The sequence below is a fragment of the Acanthaster planci genome, linkage group LG17, assembly GCF_054643075.1.
Source record: "Acanthaster planci isolate LZ-2023a linkage group LG17, COTS_SCS, whole genome shotgun sequence".
Lineage (NCBI taxonomy): Eukaryota > Metazoa > Echinodermata > Asteroidea > Valvatida > Acanthasteridae > Acanthaster > Acanthaster planci.
The window spans coordinates 6,324,918-6,347,067 of record NC_141793.1 but is presented as its reverse complement, the minus strand read 5'-3'; the positions used below and the strand labels follow the sequence as shown (position 1 = coordinate 6,347,067).

General features: G+C 42.2%; 2 protein-coding genes across 3 annotated transcripts; one reads left to right on the top strand and one right to left on the bottom strand.

Moving 5' to 3' along the window:
* Positions 1–33: 33 nt before the first annotated feature.
* Positions 34–14,080, bottom strand: LOC110989330 (uncharacterized). Of its 2 annotated transcripts, none has more exons than XM_022253637.2 (3): positions 12,887–14,080; positions 10,906–10,964; positions 34–6,022 (listed from the first exon to the last, which is right to left on the bottom strand). In XM_022253637.2, the coding sequence occupies exon 3, from the start codon at positions 6,000–6,002 to the stop codon at positions 2,163–2,165; it is 3,840 nt and encodes a 1,279-aa protein (XP_022109329.2). In that variant the 5' UTR covers positions 6,003–6,022; positions 10,906–10,964; positions 12,887–14,080; the 3' UTR covers positions 34–2,162. The 2 variants fall into 2 exon arrangements, with proteins under 2 accessions (XP_022109329.2, XP_022109330.2); XM_022253638.2 differs by lacking the exon at positions 12,887–14,080 and adding an exon at positions 12,125–12,638.
* A 3,111-nt stretch (positions 14,081–17,191) lies between these two features.
* Positions 17,192–19,060, top strand: LOC147796306 (uncharacterized). Its single transcript, XM_087148221.1, has 4 exons — positions 17,192–17,228; positions 17,358–17,597; positions 17,981–18,494; positions 18,757–19,060. Exons 1-4 carry the CDS (start codon positions 17,192–17,194, stop codon positions 19,058–19,060), a joined length of 1,095 nt encoding a protein of 364 aa, XP_087004347.1.
* Positions 19,061–22,150: the final 3,090 nt, after the last annotated feature.

The following is a 22,150-nucleotide window of genomic DNA, read 5'->3' as shown; positions in this document are numbered from 1 at the left end:
ACACTGGATGGCAGATGCAAAAATTAATGAAACTTCAGATTCACGCAGTTTTATAAAGATTCAGCTTTAAGCAGACAAGAAGTTGTTAGAACAGACGATTAACTCGATAAAAGCAATTACAACATAATAGCAACACTCGTACGGAAATGTATATTCCCTAAGCACCAACAGAAAAAAAATCAAAAATTGTTGGTGGCCCTTATACGCTTCCATTTACCAAAGATCAAATCAAATCAAGTATTCAATTTCAACAGATTTAACTTAACAAATTGTCGTGTGATCAAGATACACGCTTCTGCAATGCAACAGCTTCTTTAATCAGAGGAAACTCAATTGCCGAATAACTGAAATTATAAACGAGCAATAATGTGCCAATAAAGAATAACTTGAAATAAACAATGTTGTATTCGATTAACAGCATTTCTAATATTTTCACAGCTATACAACTTGTGTGGTTTTTTAAAATCTCAATTACATGTACGACCAACCTTGACATTTTAGAATTACAGATCCATTAAGAATCAGGAACCTGTTTGAGAGCACGAAGTTATTTTGACCTAAACATCCTGTGAACCGTTTTTAGATGTTTCAAGACAGTCCGGTCGATAACAACCATGGTGCAATTTATCAACATCCTTATCGATAACATCAAAGAGGAAGAACATATTAGTGCCATCAGCAATTAAACAAAAAGATTTAACAGTATACATGAATTGTAACTATTGTCGTTAATGCAGGTGACAAATAATAATAAACAAAACGAACCAACCATCGAGGAAACCAACATGAAATGTACTGATCGATATAGGCTTGAGAGGTATTGGTGTCAATCACAAAGACAAGTTTGTTTTTAAAACACCCCAGTTTTTCACGATTTCCACAGTGTCCCAGTTTTTGAATAAGTAATTTGTAATACGTAAAGCTTTAGAAATATTCCCGAGAAATATGACATTTTGTCACGCTCTGTCGCAGTTGATATAATTGAAGTTTCTCATTCAGTCTTTCTACTTTAAGGATTTTGGAAGTAAATAAGGTGGCAAGTCTATTAAAGTCACCTTTTTAAAAAAATGTTCCACTCTTTACGATTCATGTAGAATTCAATGCAGAAATGGACTTCTATTGTGTTAAAAATTATGTATGTGGAAAGGCACATCCACTTTTCATCTTTCCAATCGGATATGCTTAGCAGCCTGATTATTATTTTTGCTAATAGAGGTTGGACAGTCAACAACACTTCTAAAAGAAAGTATATGTACATTAGAAACTTGATTTAGTAACACCAACAAAAGGGTTCCAACAAGAAGCGTTAGTGTTGATGTTTCTTCACTATACTGCTAGTGAAAGCCTAAGAACCCGTTTTCTATGATTTTCATCACAGTGCTGTTTTAAAAACAAGTGTATGATTTACATTAACGTCTGTTTTCAATAAGCATTCACTTCATGCCTAAAAAACTTCACCTCCAAAATGTTTTAAGCATAGTTGGCCTTTGCCTCATACAACGGACACATTCTCAATTTTGATTTTTTGTAAATATTGATTGGTATTCTTTTACACGTGAAAGAAATACATGCACGATTAGTTTACATCATATTCTTATCTTTTCTTTTTGTGACTAAATACGTCCTAGGAATAATTACGCAAATTGTCGGAGATCATAGGTTTACAGCTCGACGGTGCAATGGATTCATTTACATCATTCAAATAAAATCCAATAACAGCCATTCTAAAATATGCACACTGTTTAACTAACAATTTTTGTGACAGTTGAGCTGATCATTGAAATGAAAACCTCTATTGTTCGTTACAAAAATATGCAATTATTGGTATTTTTAGATTTTAAAATCATGCAAGGCTCATTTAAAGAACAGAACTTTACTCGACGAATTAAGCAGCTTTGGCGTTTACCGTTTTCCTCGATATTTATCTTTTTTGTTTTCTCATAAATGAAGTGCTAAACAGATTTTTTGGAGGATTTTTATAACGGAAAGCATTCTTTTTTAATAATGAAATTGCTTGGCATCAATGAGTTTATAGTAGTATTGTATTTGGATGTTTCCACATTGTATTCTGTTTGTGAATTTTTCAACGGTTTTGGGCCTGATTAAATCATCGTGCTTGTAGTAAGACTTTTTGGTGCATTCTGGGTGACTGGATATACAGTTCATTTCCAGAACTGATACCAACTTTTTCCATGTTTGCTCGATTTCTTTCCAAGAAATTCTTTCTTGTAGTTTTCGAAGGGATCATAGTTTGCCTTTTTGACTTTGGTCATAATGTCTGCCTGGTTCCGGACATCCTCAAGTGCTTTCACTCTAGATTTCCAACCTGGTTTGGCCTCTGCCTTTTCAGATTCAATCAACAGATCCACATACTCTACAGTGCTCAGTGGGTTTGGCTTCAGAGCAATCTCTTCTAGACGCTTTAGACTGTGGTGAGAGTCAGTTATTAAAACAAATACACATTTCTGGACGCTGAGGAATTCATCATAGTGTTTCCTGATCACCTGCTCTACAGTTAGCTTCTTCCCCGTTGCATCTTTGTATCGCTCTTCGAGTTCAGCATATGTTCGCTTCTCCTTCTCACTGTAGTACTCAAACTTATAGCCCTGATTGAAGTGGACGTTCCAAACGCAGTTGCCCGGACATATTCTGCATTTACCGTCACTCATAGCCCAGCACCCATCCTTCTCGTTGTCATTAGCAATACCACAGGGGTAATGGCAACTGTAGTGACACTTGGAGCAGTTTGTAATATAGCCTGTTATATTGACCATTTTGCTTTTTGGAACTTCAACCTCATACTCGAACGACTTGTTGGCTTGTATTTCTACTTCATGTTGCTCAAGAATTTGCTGCTCACGTCTAAGCTCCTCCAATTTACAAACACCGATCTGAATTTGAGGTTGCAAGCCCTCTACTGCTGTCTCAAGACGCTTTCGTTCAGCCAGAACTTCCTTTGTGAGAGACAGGCTTGTCGACTCCATGCTGTTCAGGGCGTTGAAGAAGTTCCACATGCTTTGCATTCCCATCCGCCAGAACATCCTGTCGAAATTATCGTCTTGGTAATCGTCATTGGTATCTGTGAAAGCCTTTCCCCCTGTTTCTAACCCTTTGGAAATTCCATTGCTCGCAAAAAGAGCTGAGTTGTTGAATTTGAACATGCTGTTACTGCATGGAATGTCTGCTTCTTTAACCGCATCGACAACCGGGGGCTTTTGCCCGTCACAGAAAGTGACAAGAAGAAGTATGTTAGACGAGATGTCTTTACCAAAGACGGAGAGGATGGAATCAAAAACATATCGTTGAGTGTGGGTCAGGCGTGCTTGCGAAGACTGAGCAACGAAGCCAATCGCGTCTATGTGATCCACTTTGTGTGCCTCTGAAAGAGAGAAAAAATCTCGTATCTGATCAACGATGGCCCGGTCACGCTCAATGCCTCTAGTGTCTCCAAATCCTGGCGTGTCAATGATTGTCAATGTGTATGGGACGTTGAGGTGTTTGTTTTCGTAAACGGTGTATGCCGATATGATTTGGGTTTGACTGTGCGCTTGTGACTCTGGTCCCTCTCCACGCTGGTCAACTATCTTGAACCGAAACCCATCTTTCCAGTCTACTTTAAGGATGTAGTTGATCATCCCATTGATTAGAGTGCTCTTACCAGCACCCGTGGCTCCAACAACCATTATCACTTTGTGCTGCTGAACCATGCTAGTTTTCTTGCCGAAGCTGAAGCTTAGGTAGTTTCCACCCGAGCCGGTGGAATGTTGGTCTAAGGGAATCTTCAGAATAGTTGGTGTACCAGTTGACTCGCATCCTTCTGAGAGTACTTCGGCAGTCTGAGCTATTCGTTTCGCATACTTTGCAGGCTGGTGAGCTTGATCCGTGGCGATTTCTAGTGGCTCACTTTCCACGCCATTTCCAGCACTGCCACACTGCGCAGACACCCAAATTCTGTATGGTTCGTTGGGTTTGAGGTCATCAATAATGAACAGGCATGTATCAGCGCTCGTGGATTTCACAACATCTTGATTTGGACCAGCAATGGAAAGCGCTGAAACCTGTGTGTATCTGATCACGTAATTCTCAACCTGCACACCTTCACCCAATACAGCCGGCGGATCCCAAACGATGGTCAGACATGTTTCAGACACTGCATGCTTGCGAACACGTATCGGAGGACCAGCAGGAAGTGTTGTACATGGATCACTACTTTCACTCACCTGACTGACACCAACTCGACAAACAGCGACAACTTGAAACTCATAGGTTGTGAAAGGTTTTAAGTTTTGGATGGTGATTTGTCTCGTGTCCGATCTAGTACATGATTTCTGCCAATCCCATGGGCTTGTCGATCGTAGACCCTTTCCTGTTTCTTGGTATTGCACCTCATAGCGCTCCACCTCCGACAGGCCCATTTCCGGAGGTAACCACTCGAGAGTTACTTCATCATTGGTCTTACTCTGTATCGACGGCTTTCCGGGTTTACTTGGTGGTTTAAAACCCTTTGTTGTTAGTACGCCCTCTTCGTACAGCAAAATCGAACCTGTCCCTCCTACGTCTGCGCCAAATCCTGTGACTGCAAAAACAGTTTCGTTGGTTTCGGCACCAGCATTGGCCCGGCAAAACTCTGCAAAACCTCTGGCATCAGATCTCATATTTGCAGATGCGGACTTATCAGCAAACCAGTCCGAATGTATGCTCAAATTAGATGCAGGTCCATCGGCAGATTGCAAATGCTGGGACAAGGCCTCAAAGTATTGTTCAGGTCCATCGAGAGGGAAGACAAAGCAGACAGCGTTGCTCACCAACGGGTCTAATACAAGCTCGTCTAAGTCTGCATGAGACCTGATAATTTGAATACCCGAAAAGAGTTTCATGTAAGCTTTGACGACATTCATCTCTTTCTCCTTGCTAGTGACCCAGCCATTAAGCTGTTCCAGACCAAACGGTGACTGGACTGAATTTCTGATAAAATCAGCTAACGTGTTCTCCTCAACACTGCCCCCTCGGATTGCCGGCAATGCTTGCACCAGATACTCTTGTAAATACAATTTATACTGGACGATCTTCTGTTTAAACGGACCGAACTTCTCCCGAAACTGGGGGAAATCTCTGCAAATGTCCGACATAATCATGTCGTCGCATTTAACCCCCACGTCCTCCAAGCCTTCCAAAATCTCCTGGGATTGACTTATTAAGTTGACACTTATTTGACGAGTCAACTTGGCAGCTTTTTGATCCAACTTATCTAAAGGATATAGCCAAGCCCGTATGGGAACCGCATATTCCCCGTCCCTGCCAAGCATTAAGGGCAGTTTCGTATAGACGCTGACAGCGTCTTGGTAACTTGCCGGGTTATTTTCTAGGTTAAAGTCACCGTGGAAACTACAGCGCATCTTATCAACACCCTCTCGTCCACCCTCCTCTAGAGACCCCTCCCCACCCGCTTCAAATGAAGCTATTCTTTTCACCATGCCATGCATTCGCCCCTGCACATCTTTGATTTCTTCCTCTCTCGTACAGTCCCTATCGAATACGAAAAATGCATGGGCCCCATAGAGGATACCTGTTACAACATGAGTAGCTGTACCTTGGTCAAATATGTCAGAATGCTGAACATTGTGTGCACCTAGATGCTTCATTGTCAACTGCTCAAACCTTGTGGTAGTTTTGTAGTGCAGTGTAAGGCGAGCTTGTTTAATAGAAGACTTTTTGTCGTGAAGGAACTTGGCCGAGCCTTTGACCTCTATGAGTCCACCCAAGAAGCTAGCCCTCAACGACGCGCTGATGTTGAGAGAGGATGCCTTGTCGTCCACTCTGTCAGATGACATGATGTCGTACTGTGTGCTGGGCTGAGGACGCACGTCACGATCATTCTGCAAAACAGCTGGATCCCAGAGAGTTAATCCAGGAATCAGACTGTCTCTACGGCAATCGTAAAGCATACCCAGCTGCATGGGACGCCCTAAGGTAGCCAGCTCTAACACACCTTGTTCTGCCATGGTAATAGTAACGACTTGGCCTGCATAAAGAAAAAAATATATACTTGAACTATGACCTCATATACCTGCTAACTATCTTCGAAGGCAGTTAAGTTTAAATCAGTCGCAACAAGGGAACAAAGGCTTTATTCATAACAATTTCGGCAGAACTACGGCACAGCTACTAGTGCTAGTTATGGGATGTACTTGCTTTACTTCGAAAACATCACATGAATTATTCGTCCAGTTAGTGAAATTATCACAAAATCACGAACGGTATAGAATATATACTGACGTGACATTTCAAAGGGGTCTTTTTGAAATACACAGCAAAGGGTAAACTCAAAGGCAGCCCTGTGAAGATATTGCGGCTGGAATCTAATCGTTGTGGGCCTATATTTGCAAGCATATCGACTCATCTACTCATATTTATGGCCTAGTTCTCCCTATAATGAATCTGGGGATAATTATGACAGATACTCAAGGAACTTGCTGTTAATAGTCATTGTTCTCTTTACTTGAAGCTGACCATTCAAGGGAGGGAAACATGTAAAGGTTCCAGAAGTTACAGTGAGGGTCAAATCGCATGTATTGTCACTGGCACACTTGCAAGTTGTTGCAATCAGCCTGAAATAAATGTCACCAACTGCAAATGCAAGCAGTCTACAGCCTACTTAGACTATTAGCACTTTCAAGCGGCAAGCTCTGAGTATCCCTTATCCAGATTAAGACTCTACCTGTTGCGTTGTACTTCTACACGTTTTTGTTAATTGCAACTCGGGCTAAGCATCGTCAATATTTTTAACGGAACCTTTGAAGCACTACAAAATAAGACCTCCATTTGTTGCGGTGTGAACTGAGGTCTAACCATTTTTTTGGCATGTGTCGCTAGTCAGAATGAGAGAAGTGCATAAAAGCCAACAGATTTATGAACCTCCCCCAAATAGGGACAATTCCTCATGTGACTAGTTGCCAGCATTCGGTAAACAGTAGGCCAGTTAGGAGGAAGGAAAATGGAAGGAAATGTGGAAGGTAAACATCAACGAATTTTAAAAATGTCTTCGTGGTGAACAAGGCATAAAACCATGTTTAATACATTTTCTTTCTTGAAGCTGATGCGCTGTTTTTATTTAAACCTGGATGTCAAGAGCTAGTTCACGCCCATTCTTTTATTTTATTGTAACAATATTTATGTTAAACGCGTTAAACAGGCTGTCCCGAAGTAAAGCTACAGTGTAGACCTATGCAAGCAACATGCGTTGTAAAAGCTCTCCCTTTGGCAGATTTTGCAGATAATCTTGGTGGCTGAATATCGGACCAAATTTCGACCTAAATTTCTCGTCAGCAGACGAAATAGAACAACAACAGAATAAAAAGCCTGTAACCTAAGATCTTTGGGCACAATCCCAACAAGTGACCAAGCAGCGAGACTTACAAGTCTTGTCGAGCCAGGCTTGCGGGATGAGGCAAAACACGCGAAGGCCAAGTGTTGAACTGAAGGCCCATCAAGATGACGGTCACAAAAAGTGGAGTAGTGTATATCCTAACTAGAAACAGCATATCACAGTCACCGAATCACACGGGCCGCCCCATGGTATTGGTACAAGTACAGTAGATGCATGTACTGTTTGTTTTTCAATGAAAAAGTGTGAATTGCCAAAAAGAGTTCTTCAGCATAGGGCAACCACACAACACTTTCCTGTGTACCCACCTTGAATCGTTAGCTGTCTAGCAGAAATTGAGGGACTCGCACACGGGTACGTCTTCACGGTATACTTATCTCAAGGAATTGTTCAGATTTATGATAGAAAGTGTTTTGGCTTTAAGTCTTATGTTGAACATTTATTTTTGACATTTTGTTTACTACAGAGCTGGCCATTTTGTTTTCAAAATTCTTGAAATAATGCGCCTCCTTTATTGGTCTACAAGCCCGCGGATCACATCTAGGAAGCATTGACTCTTTCAGACATCAGTATACATCGACTATAGTTTAGTGGTGATTGTCCCGAAGCAGTCAATGAGGTATTAGATTTGTGAAATTTGATATCAAGAAACGAAACTTTGCAACATGTTACACTTGCGCGTGGTAGTTATATTTACCTGGAACGTTCGTCAAAATTCCAAGAAACCGTCTTACGAAACATGAAAAAAGAGTTCACCCATACAAACAAAAAGGGGAAAGAAATACAGAGCATGGAATACGCAAGTTCGACTTCTAATGACCATTACAGAGTACAGAAGTGAAAACGTCACGTGCACATTATGCATGTAAAAGGCATTGGCACAAGAACCAGCACGTGAACCAACTAGCCCCACAAATAGGGCTGTGGTGGCTCTCTTTTACAATCTGTCTCTTCTCTGTCGCCACCATTTTTAAAAACTGATTTCATCGTGTGGGTACACCCAAATTTAGTACATAAAGTTCAACCATATGTACATAGAAGGCTCGTAAAGTCCCAAGTCAAGCAGGTCTCAAGTCAAAAAAGTCGCCGCAGTCTACAAGCCTGATTAGCATATTCAGTACAACGGTTGGAAAATGAAAAATGTATTACACACATTGTTGCATTTGTTTTTGCTAGTCAATTATTCAAATTGCTAATCAAATGACGACTTGATTAGCATTATTTGCTAATCATTTTGCTTCGTTATTTCGATCAGTGAAGGGTATTCATGACGGCGTTAAACAAGTTGTCAATGTGTGGTCTTTTGTGGCTGGAATTTCCAATAGTGCTTTGGAAGTGTTGTAGCCATGCTTTGCGCATGCGCAATGAATACAAACTGAGACGTGAACATATGTGTTCATGTACGTGTAAAATTCTCTAAAGGCCAGTTTCATTAATTTACAATGCACGTATGTGAAACCCGTTTCAAATTATGTTTACGTTTAGACATATTTTTTGTAAGGATGGTAAAGTCGTGACCTTCAAGGTTCTCTTCATGTGAACGTGCACGCTTTACAAATGGTGCTCAAACTCGGAACACATTTCTGAAGAGCTATTTTGTACCCACTTCTAAAACACGTTTCACGCACGAAACGTTAACATTTAAACGCATTCCTATAGACGCAATATAAATATTTGATCATGTCGTGAGTCAACTTTTAAAAAGAGGGTACTGAAAATGTGTTATATACCAAGCGCCATTATTAGAGTGTCACACTTTACAGTAGTCCAGCTTTCCTCTTAAAACACCCTGGTATATTTAGTCCATTATTTTCGAGGAGTGTTTGCGCAGGTGTAGGGGTGGGCCTTATTTTATAAGCCAGGTAGCCAGTCTAGCTACATGTACAGAATTTGCATTACAGTTTGCCTCCAAATTGTACTTGTACTTTTATAACGCACCATTCCTTAGGAAAACGTAAACAGATGTAAGAGCGGATGAATTTGTATAGACAGAACAGATTTTCCAGATTGAAATAAATTTGTAAAGCGGAAACATGTTTTCAAAATTCGAATAAGATTTTACAAATCCAACATTTTCTCCGGATGGGAACTAATTTTTAAAGTCCAAACCTTTCGTTAAGATTGGAATAAAATTGTTGATTCCGAATATGTGATATCCATTGTTGTGTTAATTTGGTACAACTTTGTATATATCGGTCCACGCTGGCGGCTAGCCCAAGTGTAAAAAAGGAGAAGTGTAAATGATTCAATTTTGTTGAGTTTAGTTCCACCTATCAGACTAGGTTTCTGCGATCCTTTCATTCTGTTTGTTAAGTTGTGCTCATTACTTTCTATTGAGCTCGAACATCCGATACAATAGAATCTATTTTAAAAATTGGAACACTTCCAATCTAAGAAAAATGTATTGCATCTTTAAAATTTCATTCGGGTTTTAAAAAATGCATGCCAAAAGTAAAAAATACGATTTAATAAAAATGACATTCGCTTTGAAAACGCGTTCGATTAAAAAAAAGGCAGTCCGTTTAGCAAAAGCATGTTCCAATCTTTTTGAGCCGAATTCTGCTTCGTACAATACCTTGACTGAAAAAACCTAGTAATGTATACTGCTTAGTCCTGAATGCCTCTGTGTCTGCGTCGGATGAAACATTCATAATCACGCCAATCTCACAAGACACAAAGAGGGCTCTTTCCTTCAAGCTTTATAACAACCAGTGTAACACGCCCAGGGATATTTTTTGTAGATTACAATTACTACACCACCCGGACAGGGATTTTTTTTATAACTGTCAGTTCTGTACCATCAACCGGAAAGAATCGTCACACAGTTGACCTATATACCGGGAGTTCCCCCAACCCTAATCTTTACAGCCCAAGACTTACAACGGGTTTTTAAATAATGTATCACATTAATGCTTTTCCTTTAAATTCATGGAAACTTTCTTCACGGCAACATCACTCACAAAAAATATTGAAGACTTTTTCATCCAGCGACTAATATTTTATTATTTTGAGGATTGGTGCGCTAGGGATACCCCTAAATCCAAGGCTTTCAGAGTTCCGACTAAAATCAAGGCTTTTATATAACATGTTAAAAAGAAAGCCAGTACGTACATGTACCTCAGCGTCGTCAGATTTGTTTTGAGGGACAAAAATCCCTTTCCTAGGATTTGTGGAGCGAGGACGCTCTTCAACACAAAGCTCATAAACAATTTTCGGTGAACGGATCAATTCTGAGGTAATTTCAAATAAACTTGTGAGTTTCAGTTACTCTCTTCTATTTGCAGCATTGTCTGTTTCCCTGTTTTTGTTTCCATTTGCTCTTTTTCTCCGGGGGGATGGTTCTTTGCCACTCCCATTCCCCGCAACACTCATGTTTACATCTTCAACAGCAGTATGCTCAACTCAACTGTTGCTTGTTGGTTCCATCTGTAGATGGCAACACTCAATAGAGGTATAATATACCTAAGGTTTCCAAACGATTTAATAAAGCATTTTTGAGAATTTGTTCATCAATAACTTACCGGCAATTCCAGTCACTTGATTTGAAGTTGTATCTGAGAGCTATTTCATACCAACTCCTCTGCAAAATGGAAATAAAACTGTTAGTTTAGTTTGGCTTTATAGCTCTAGAGCAATTCATGTTGTGCAGCGTCTATGGAACTCTCTACGAGTCAAATTCTAGTGAGCAACAAAGGGCTACTTACAGTGTACTACTACTAGTGATCTCCCCGTTTTTAGTCGACCTGAAAAGTCTTCAGGGTGTACTTATGTTAGAACATTATGTAGAAAGATATAATTAATCCCAATCATCTCTTCGAAGACCAAACAGGAGATTTATTTCTTATGGCTGTGAAATCGCAGGGAATTTGTCATACACAGGCGTTTCAACTGAACTTGTCAAAGTGTATTTTAAATGTTAACTGATATAATCAAATCAAAATGCCGTGTTTTTATTCAACATTGAACACATTTGTAAAATAATGCAAGGGAGCTTAAATATTGTGTGTCAGCCATAAACATAATAGATAACCTAAAACAATAATACACGATAAACATGTTTTTTCAGGGAATTTGTTGGCCTTGAAAACAAAAAAAAAAAACCAAAACAAAACAAAACTAAACTAAAACACTTGAAAGCTACATTTTGAATGGTGCTTTTTTACGACATGTTAAGCAGTTGTCACTCCCCCCTTAAAAATTTGCAATACAGAGAGTTTGTGTGGGTAACCTTCGGTGTGTACACTTTTTCAAGGGGACGCGCTATTAACTGGGCTGACTTGAAGATTTCAAATAAGCAGGGGGATCCAGGGCACGAACCACTGCTTCTTGCCCGGCCTCAAATGTACTGTCATACGTAAAACTTCCCATTGATAAAACGATAATGCTGCACGTGGAGAAGCAAAAGTACACACTTCAGGAAATTTTTAACTGAACGCAAACTGGAAATACATGTACTGCTGAAAAACGCGACAGTAGAACGTGGGTCAAAGAAGTGGCGTATAAGCAAGAGGATTTTATGTCACGGCTTCACTGAGAAGGGATTATGCAGAAGTTCATATTAATTTTAATCAACATACAAGTAAAGTGAAATGAAAAACTGATCTTCTGAAAGTCTACAGTTGAGCCGTGATAATACAACATGTACAATGGAGATAATGTCACATCCACATGAATAGACTGTGCATGAAACTCTACAAGATATACGTCACACAAAACAGCAAGTATTTCAAGTCAACGAACTTTTATGGGAATTCCAGATGTTGCAATCACTGTGATGCATTGTTTGTTGCAGTCGGACATCTTTCCATTAACAAGAGTGTAATCTTCTATATTTCTCAGCGCTGTATGAGGAATGTGTAAGTAATTCCTGCTCAAGTAATAATTCATTTGTGCATTTTGAGAAGCACCCATAAAAGCTTATGCCACTGCCAGTGAACACCCGACGCGTTAATTAATTGATGAACATTGTCATGCGTGAAAACGTATGGCACGTTGATTAAAAACATGTTTAGAATGATATGTACTTATTATTTGGGCAAGTAACAATATATACCTGTCTATATTTAGAATGGTACCCTCCCTTTACTAGATTGCAGTGTGCATTCATTTAGTACAGATGACAAGCGAATGAAATGACACAAAATGGTTACATCTATAAAAGGAGAGGATGACTTAGAAAATTATTGCTTAATTTTCTGTTCTTTGGTGGTAATAATATTAATAGACATTTACTTTAAAACTGCTTCAACTAGTTCTAGGTATGATCTGGGATATAATTAACAGTATTGAGAAAGACACAATCGTGACAAGTGGCGAGGCCAGATTTACGTACAAGTTACGCACAGATTTAGGATGCATGGATAACTATCAACGCTTTTAATCGTATATATCTCCTTGAATTCTTTAGCCGAAGAAATGCATGATTATGTGTAGGGACCGTTGCAGGGTTCAACTAGCTGACGACGCTTTGCTTATATTAAAATATCCACGTACACTACTTACCTCGCACTTCCTTTTGACGTGAACTCCGAACCAACAGCTTTCCCTGTTACGGAATTATGAATTAACGTGTATAAACCTGAGGTAGTGTCTGCCTTGTTAGGATAGGTTTCAGTGAGTGGCTTCGACTCTGTCCATTTACATCATGCGAGACGGTGAGGAATAAAGGTGGTTTTCTGAGTGGTCTGTGCAATGAATGCCTTTATACTGAGGGAAATTCCTTGACGTCGCAAGTGGTTGCACAATCAGCTAGAGGTTTCCCTACTGATGTTGCAACGTAGATGGGGCACGGACGTAAGGTAGAAAGCCATAGCGACTTGGGAAATCCATTGGTGAGAAATCGTTGCTCACCGTACCAGCCTAGTACAGGCTGTTTGTTTCACGTGGATCTAGATCACGATGAGTTGGTGTACGGACACCTAAACCCGTGCAATACTGGTGCGAACCAGCGTAAGATCGCTGATTAAGTACAGACGCGTGTGAAACACACAGACATTGCGCAAACGAGCTCGTACAAAGCAGCCTACGAAGATGGGTTTCACAATATGCAGGGGCGCAGACTAAAGAGAGAACCCCATCTCCCTTACCTGTTCTCTGTGTGATGCTTCCAATTATTTGCTCTCATTTGATTAAGTTAACAATAATAATTAATACTTGAAAATTTATAATGCACCGATTCCATAGAAATGATCAACAGTGCAGTACATGTTAACGTGAAAAAAAATTAAGAAATGAAAGGATAAGGATAAACGAATAAGGATAAATGAATGAATGTCACCGCGGTAGTACCCAAACTGCATTATGGGAGTACGTCTGCCACGCCAACAGGGAGAACCTAACCCTGCTGGCATCGGTGATATATCGATCTTTCCCGGGGACAGACGCCTCTAACTACTTATGATAAAAGAAAAGTAATTATACCAGACACGGTGACACTAAAATAACGAACCACAGCTAAACCTACGTTAAAATCAAAATTAATAATAACCCTTCTAGATAAACTTAATAAAATCACAAATGCAATATTAAAAAAGGTAAGTTTTCACTTTACATTTAAAAACGGCCAGGCGTTGCTCACACCGTAAATGCCATGGCAAGGCATTCCCTAATTTTGGAGCAGCCATTGCAAATGCCCTGTCACCAAGTGTGGGTAGCATTTTACCCTTAGGGTATACCATGGAGGAAGGACACAGAAGGAGTTGTAACTCAGGCACTCACTTCAAAGCGTCCAATGATGGTCGCCGCCGCGTCTGACGAATAATAGAAAACATTCCAAAAATGCCTTATTGCTGCCTGATATTAGCCAGACAAGCGGGGCCAGTAATATCCTGGCAATACTTGTAGTTTTTTGCTTGCAATTAAATACAAACTATCGATGTGACCAGGAAATAGAGAGAGAAAAATTCCTGATATTAGACCTACTTTTGCCATCATAAATAAACTTTTTAAATGTTGACACACTGTTTCATTATCCATGCAAAGTTTGTAATTCTAGTCTCCTCCGTCCAATACATCAGTGTTCAAAGACTAGGTACGAATTTGGCTAAGACTGGCCATCAAAATCTTCACTACTTCTGGAAAGCTCAGTTCATTAGGAACAAAATGCGCTATTTCATCACAGGGAGTGATCGTGAAATCTCATAAAATACGCCTTTGTACAAATGCCATAATAAAAATTATTCAAACAAAACACAAAATCTTACAAACAGTTTGGCTATTTATTCCAAAAAGAAGTCAAGAAGAAAGCGTTCGATAGGGGCAACAACTGCACATGAACACTTCGGGTACACAGCTGGTAAAAGCAACTTCGCACGCACTAAATTTGATGTTGTTGACAGATCATATCAAGCACCAACGATGACTGAATATTCAACTTCCTATACTACAGTACACAACGTTTTAGGGACGCAGATTACCCCCAACGAAAAAATTACGGCGACGATCTTAGGGTACAAAGAGGGCTTATGGTTGCAAAACAGGTGGTGAGTAGCAGGCGTGCGCTGCGCTCTGGCTACGGATATACCGGGTGTGCCAAAAGGCGGTATTTGGCCAGACGTTGTAGTCCGGGCAGTTCAAACTCCTTCGTGTCCTTCCTCCATGGGTATACTTAACAAAGGACCGTTGCTTGCTGACCAGAGATAATACCTAGATTCCTTCTTAATGATGTCATGATTCATTACGTATGTAGGGCAAGACCATGGATAGCTGTGTATGTTAACAGGATGATTTTGAAGTTAATCCTGTAAAAAACAGGTAACCAGTCCAGATGATACAGCATCGATGTTACGTGTATACCAGGCAAGATATGTCCAATGTCCTGTCCAATCCATATACACACTCTAGACCATTGTTACCTAACACATCTCCCTAGAAGTCTGTGAAGAATTCCTGAGATTCCGATCAAACATTGACCAACGCAAAGGCGGGGGGGTCTCTCTCCGTCCCAAATCTTGCTTCAAATGGTTATGCGTTGAAACTTGGGTGTATTCGTAAGACGTCTAGCTGCAGCATTCTGTATCCGCTGTAATCTCATTATCTGTGCAGCTGAAAAACCACAAAATACTGTAGCTGCCCTTGACCTACAAAGGTCACACCAACAAATGACCTTTTATGCAAATGACTTCCCTTCTTCACCATATTGTTTTCGCGTGCGTGTTCTGGGAATTTCTCTGTGTCTTTAACCATATAGCCAGCGTAGTACGTTACTTATTTCTTTAACTGTGCGAAAGGAATCGTCCCGCATATCGTCAGTCTCATCAACCGGGCAGTGACTGTGATTAACTGACCGACTCTTAAAAAAAGAGAGACTTTCTGGCGTTCGGCCGCCAGTCCACATGCGCGCCGGGCAACTCACCCCAAAAGTGACTGACAGTTTCACCCTCATTAGGCGGGAGTATATGCGATGCTACATTACTAATACTAGGCCGCCGATTTGGCTGACCTCGTCGAGCGAAGCCACCTCCGGGTGGAACAGCAGGGAATAAGTGGGTGAGTCCTGGCTATTATGTTGAATATTTTCAACCCACAAGACTATTACAATAGTCCAGACGGCTGGCCACAGATGTCACAAAACACTGAAAGCGAATCGGGAGAGAGGAATTTACTGATGCGCCTTGATTGTGGAGGTGGAAAAATGCTGCACAACAAGCCTTAGTGGTGGAGGTGTCCATTGTCATTTCTGAATCAAACCATGATCCCAAATTCCTGACGCACGTGGATGGAGGGATTACAGAATCGCCCACTGTGACATTGGAAATATTTATTTTCTGCAACTGTTGCCTGGATCCAATAATCAGGAATTCACACTTAGCATCATTGATCATTAGCCTGTCTTGCAGCATCTAATTTCTAATGTCCAAAATACAACTTTCCATTGCAGCTAGAGCACTTTGGCAGGAAGTGTCATCAGGTTTAAATGATAAATACAACTGTATGTCGTCTGCATAACAATGAATGTGATGGATTCTGTGTAGGACTCGCGCGTAACTGGCCACTGTTTGTGACTGACACCTAAAATAGCTTGAAGGGGCACACAAGCTTCTGTTCATCACTTTATTACTGAGAGTAATCTCAATTCACCAGGTTAGACTTGTCACATCATACATCTTGTACGTGTACATGCCTGGATGGGGTAGATGGGGCTCCTTAGCCTTGATCGGCAATCCATCTAGGACAAGGAAAACTCCGAATTCAAACCTCTGCTTCCTTGCGGATACCTCCGGGAGGAGGAAGGGCTAAGGAGTAAACCTGACAGAAATCTGGTCCAGAGCACCTAAGGCAGCTGGATGTCATTTCTGACTTCCTTCTGGCAGCTCCTGCAGCCAACCTGGTGCCAAATGTATTGCTCCGCTTTCCTTTGGACCACATCAGCGAGGCCGAGAGGGTGATTTTCAAATCAACACGGGAGGCAGCAGTTTACGAGTGATAAGTCCAATCTGATTGGCGTAGGGTAAGACGCTACGGGTTGCCTCCGCCGGTGGGAGGGACCATCGTGTCCCACTGGTCAGTTACTTTCCGCCTCATGCCGGGCAGCCCCCGGCCAGTAAGGTGCCGACCCGCCACGGTCTGCCTGCTTCAGTGGGTGCCTGGAGCTCAGAGAAAACTCGATATGCAGACGGGAACGTCGCACCCAGCAAACTAAGAAGAAAAGAGAAACTGCCAGCTCTGCGACTCGTGAGCTGGAACGTCAGCACCTGACGACTTGCACCAGATTGACTACTCTCGAAAGACGGCCATCATCAACAGTGAACTTCTAAGACTGAATGTTGACATCGCTGCTCTGCAAAAACCTGGCTCCCAGACAGCGGCATGCTTTGTGAGAACGACTACACCTTCTTCTGGCGGGGTAGAGTAGAGGAGGAACCACGACTGTATGGTGTTGGGTTTGCTGTCAAGAACAGCCTGCTTCCAGCTACCGAACCTCCAACAGGCGGCACGTAACGCATCCTGGCCCAGCAACTTTCCACCTCTGCAGGCTCCGCCACCATAAACACTGCTAAGACGTCTGACTCCAAGTTCTGCAGTCAGTTCACTGATGCTGTTGCAGCAACCCTCAAGGACCAGCCGGCGTTCGAGACTGCAGAAGAGAGATGGAACTTTTTGCGAGACACCATCCACAGCGCAGCCCTGTCAACATTCGGTAAGAAGGAGCACCGAAAAACAGAACAGTTTGAGGAGAATTTCCCAGAGATGGAACCTCTTATCAAGACCAAGCGTGAGGCTCTGATGAACTACAAGAGGGGACCCTCAGCTGGGAACCTCACTGCTCTGAGAAGCGCCAGAAACAACGCTCAGAGAACTGCACGTCACTGCGCCAACCACTGTGTACTGGCTGAACTTGTGTCGCAGCATTCAAGACGCTGCTGACAGAGGGAACACACGTGGATGCTACGAAGGGATGAAGAAAGCCTTCGGACCTACTACGAGGAAAACAGCTCCCCTGAAGTCATCTTCTGGCGTGACCATCACTGCAGTAAACAGATGGAACGGTGGGCAGAGCATTACCAAGACCCCAGTCTGCCCATCATAGAGGAGCTTGACAAATTGCTAACAGAGGGGGAGCTCAGCAAGGCCATTGACTTTGTCGCTCATGGCAAGGCTCCATAAACGATGGTATCCCGGCAGAGGCATTGCAGTGCGCTAAGCCCACTCTATTACACCACCTCCATGAGCTCCTGTGTCAGTGCTGGGAGGAAGGCTCCATACCCCACGACATGCGCGATGCAAACACTATAACCTTCTACGAAAACAAGGGAGATCGCAGCGACTGCAACAACTACAGAGGTAATCCGCTGCTCAACATCGTGGCGAAGGCATTCGCTCGTGTTGCACTGAAAAGGTTGCAGAAGCTCGCTGATCGAGTATACCCGGAGTCCCAGTGCGGCTTCAGAGCACAGAGGTCCACCATCGACATGATTTTCACGGTGATACAGCTGCAGGAGAAGTGTCGGGAGCAGAAACAGGCCCACTACATCGCCTTCATCGATCTCACCAAGGCTTTTGATCTGGTCAGAAGGAATGGTCTCTTCAGGCTCCTGGAGAAGATTGGATGCCCTCCGAAGTTGCTGAGTGTGGTTTCGTCCTTCCATGACGACATGCAGGGTAAAGTACAGTTTGACGACTCATCCTCCGCCCCATTCCCCATCAAGAGTGGAGTGAAACAGGGATGCGTCCTTACCCCTCACTCCTCGGCATCTTCTATTCGCTGCTGCTCTCGTCTGCTTTCAATTCTTCAGAGAATGGGGTCTACCTCCATACACGGTCAGACAGCAAACTTTTCCATCTCGCTCGTTTGCGAGCCAAGACCAAAGTCCACTAGCTGCTGCTATGTGAGATGGTGTTTGCTGACGATGCCGCTCTGGCCTCTCACTCAGAGACAGGACTACAGAGACTACCTGCCCTGCACACGCCTGCAGTGAGTTCGGCCTGACCATCAGTTTGAAGAAAACAAATGTGATTGGTCAGGACTTCAGCCAAGCGCTCAGCATCGCCATAGGTGACCACATCCTGGAAGTGGTTGAGGAGTTCACTTACCTCGGCTCAACAATTGCCAGCAACTTGTCCCTGGATGCTGAGATTAGCAAGCGCATTGGCAAAGCAGCATCCACCATGGCACGCCTGTCAATGGGCGTGTGGGAAAACAGCAAGCTCACCGTCAACACCAAGATTTCGGTGTAAAACGCCTGCGTGTTGAGCACACTGCTGTATGGCAACGAAACCTGGACAGCGTATGCCAGACAGGAACGCCGCCTGAACAGTTTCCACCTACGTTGCCTGCGGCGCATCTTGGGCATCTCCTGGCAGGACGGAGTACTGAACACCGAGGTGCTTGAGAAGGCAAACACCCAGAGCATGTTTGCGATGCTGTCCTAGAGACGTCTGAGGTGGCTGAGACATGTTCTCCAGATGGAGAATGTATCAAAGGCAGCACTTAAGTCCAAAAGAACAAAGCAAAATGACATGATGACACTTTAGGTTCAGCAGTATACCATTCTTGACTTTCAGGAGAGCTGTCTCAGTGCTACAATACTTCGGGTAAGACGATTGAAAATCTGGAAACATATATTGGAATAAAGCTGATTACACACAGCTCTCTCTGTTAATTTAAAAATGAATTGGAGATTACTAATCGGTTGATAATTTCTAAAATCGGATCGAGGTTATATCTCTTCAACAAGGGACGCACCAAAGCTTCTTTCCAGACCCTTGGAAATACACCGGATTCTAAGGAAGAGTTGATAATCCGGGTAATAACCGGAAGCAAGACATCAAGGCAATCGCTCACCAGCTAAGTATAGGCATTGGATCAAGATCACATGATTTCTTTGTGGATTTCACAAGTTTTGGGGACTGTGACCTGTCTCTCTACAAACGTTACAAAACTTTTCTCCACATCTGTGATCTTGGGCTCTGTGTTGTCTTCGACTGACAAATCTGTCGCAACCTTGACATCGGAAATGAGTTTTACAAACTGATGCGCCGCGTGTGTTTGGCTTACGATGGTTGTCAAAGCACATAGTGCTCCTGAAGTGACGATTGCATTCGGAACAGTATACCCAGTCCCCCTCTTCACACTTGGGCTGGAAACAAAGGTAGCACGAACCCTGGCATCGGTGATCTTCAGTGTGGTCGTAGCCTTTGAGACATTCTACGCAGAAATAACTTCGGTTGAGGAAGGCTGGCATGCTAGTGATGACGTCATAGTGGTCATCGTGATGATACAAATAAATCTGTCGGGTAGCCTGGGGTTCCACTGTAAATGACGGCATTGGCGTAGTCCCTAGAACACACTACGAGCTGATAGTCAGGAAGTACATCTTGAAACTGTTTAATTTGGTCAGTTCCGCACTTTGCCAAAGGCACCCCGGCCTGTTGATGCAATTCTTTAGCGAGCGTCTGCTGTATCTTGCAGCCTTTACGAATAGCATCCCACTTCTCGTGTTTGTCGACTCTTGCTTTGGTCGTTACTATAGCTTGTCCGCAGCAGAGTTCATCTTTATTGACAATTGGAATTATGCATTGTTTTTCCTTTAAAAACCTTTCCACGTTGATGTACTTTTTCTTCGTGGCCTTACTTCCGTGCGGAATAGAAACCTGAGTTAAGTGAATCTCGAGCGTAGCATCTATCGTAAACTCCTCGTAGGATTGGAGAACCGTCTCTACTCTCGATAAGAATCGCTCTGCTGTCAGGTGTTTCTTGGAGATAAAAGGTAAAGTTATAGGGAAGTCCAGCTCAGGATGTACAACAACCATACGAACGAGGTCTTGAGGTTCGGCACCATCGGTCATTGTGTCGATCAAACTTTGGAAAACGCGATGTAACGTTGATAGTATAGACGCTCGGTCAAAGATTTCCACATCATCGTTGAATTTGACAATGTACTTGAGTCCTTTTGTTTTAAATTTTTTCATATTGACTTCTCTCGCACGGGTGATTCTGTACATATCTGGAACATGGTCCGAGATTTTCTGGCGTTTTTGCACCGGTTCGTCTGGTAAAGCTGCACCGAATCCTCTTTGTTCACTGCCACTAAGCACATTGCGGATTTGACGGAGATAATTATCCCGTCGGGCAAACACCTTTCCGCAGTCATTGCATTGATGCTGGTTGACATCGTTGTGGCGAGCAATATGACGATTGAAGTTGCCTCGCTTATTGAATATCTTTTTGCACAGCTCGCACGTAAACATCTGTAACAAGAGAACAGTCGAATTACTTTACTGGCGAATCTTACTATGGCGTACTTGTATGTATTTAATGCATTTAGTGTCTGTTCCGCACATCAACTTACGCTAATGTTTTCGTGCTTTTACGCTGCACAAACTCAGATGAACCGGTCTTTTGACTTTCGTTGGAATGTCAGGACTTATTAAAGAAAGATATTTTGATGACAGAAGTACATGTAGTTTGGCAATCTAAATGGAAGTCATTCTACATACAAATGAAGACAAACTTAAAATCAATTGCCTCGGAAAATTTAGTGCTTTTTTTGCTTAAACACCAAGACCATTCGTGACTTCAACAAGCCAGAACGATGTTCAGACTCTATTCATACGCTTTAGCACAGAAACTTGTACTTTTTACTTGTACTCTTTACTAAAAGGATACCTTTTACGGTTTTTCTTGATACTGGAAGGTTTGGTCCTGACTAATGTCACTTGCTTCAAATACGAACACTGGAAGAGATGAGAGAAGAGACGTTACGGGTTATTCAGCACGGAATGTGCATGCAATAAGAGTGAAGTGAGAGATGTGGCGGCGAAGACGATTTGACACAAACTGATGCTGTGCTCTTTGATTCGAGCTTTGTATAATTCTATTGCAGACGTTGTAATTTGTCATGGATGCATTTAGCTATAAAGGAAAACAAGTCTGGACATGCTTAGTGAGTGTTACGCAATTCCAAAAGATCTTAGTCTAAGTAATCGAACAGGTATGTGTGACGTCATTCTATATTTGTCTCCAACAGAAAACGCGCCTGCATGTTGCAGAATATGAAAGCGCACAAACAGAGTTAACATAAACTATTACCGTGATTAGAGTTCTTCGCAAATACCGTAGCCGTGAAGTTGTACAAACAGGGATCAGTCGTCGTTGTCACATCACGAGTCTGTGCTTCCCGTGTGTGAGGTCACAGTGAATAGTTGAAACTAGGGTGCCACAAAACCATACCCAACGTTTGCAAATACGAAACAAAATATAATAATTTAATTCAATTCAAAAGGTGATACATGAATATATTTACAATTACCTCTAATCTTAAATTT

Coding starts and splice junctions, on each gene's coding strand:
- LOC110989330 (XM_022253637.2), bottom strand. CDS start 6,002: ATGGCAGAACAAGGTGTGTTAGAGCTGGCTACCTTAGGGCGTCCCATG.
- LOC147796306 (XM_087148221.1), top strand. CDS start 17,192: ATGCTTTGTGAGAACGACTACACCTTCTTCTGGCGGG. Junction 17,598..17,980: donor ACCTCTTATCAAGACCAAGC/GTGAGGCTCTGA, acceptor GCTCATGGCAAG/GCTCCATAAACGATGGTATC. Junction 18,495..18,756: donor GACATGCAGGGTAAAGTACA/GTTTGACGACTC, acceptor CCTCTCACTCAG/AGACAGGACTACAGAGACTA.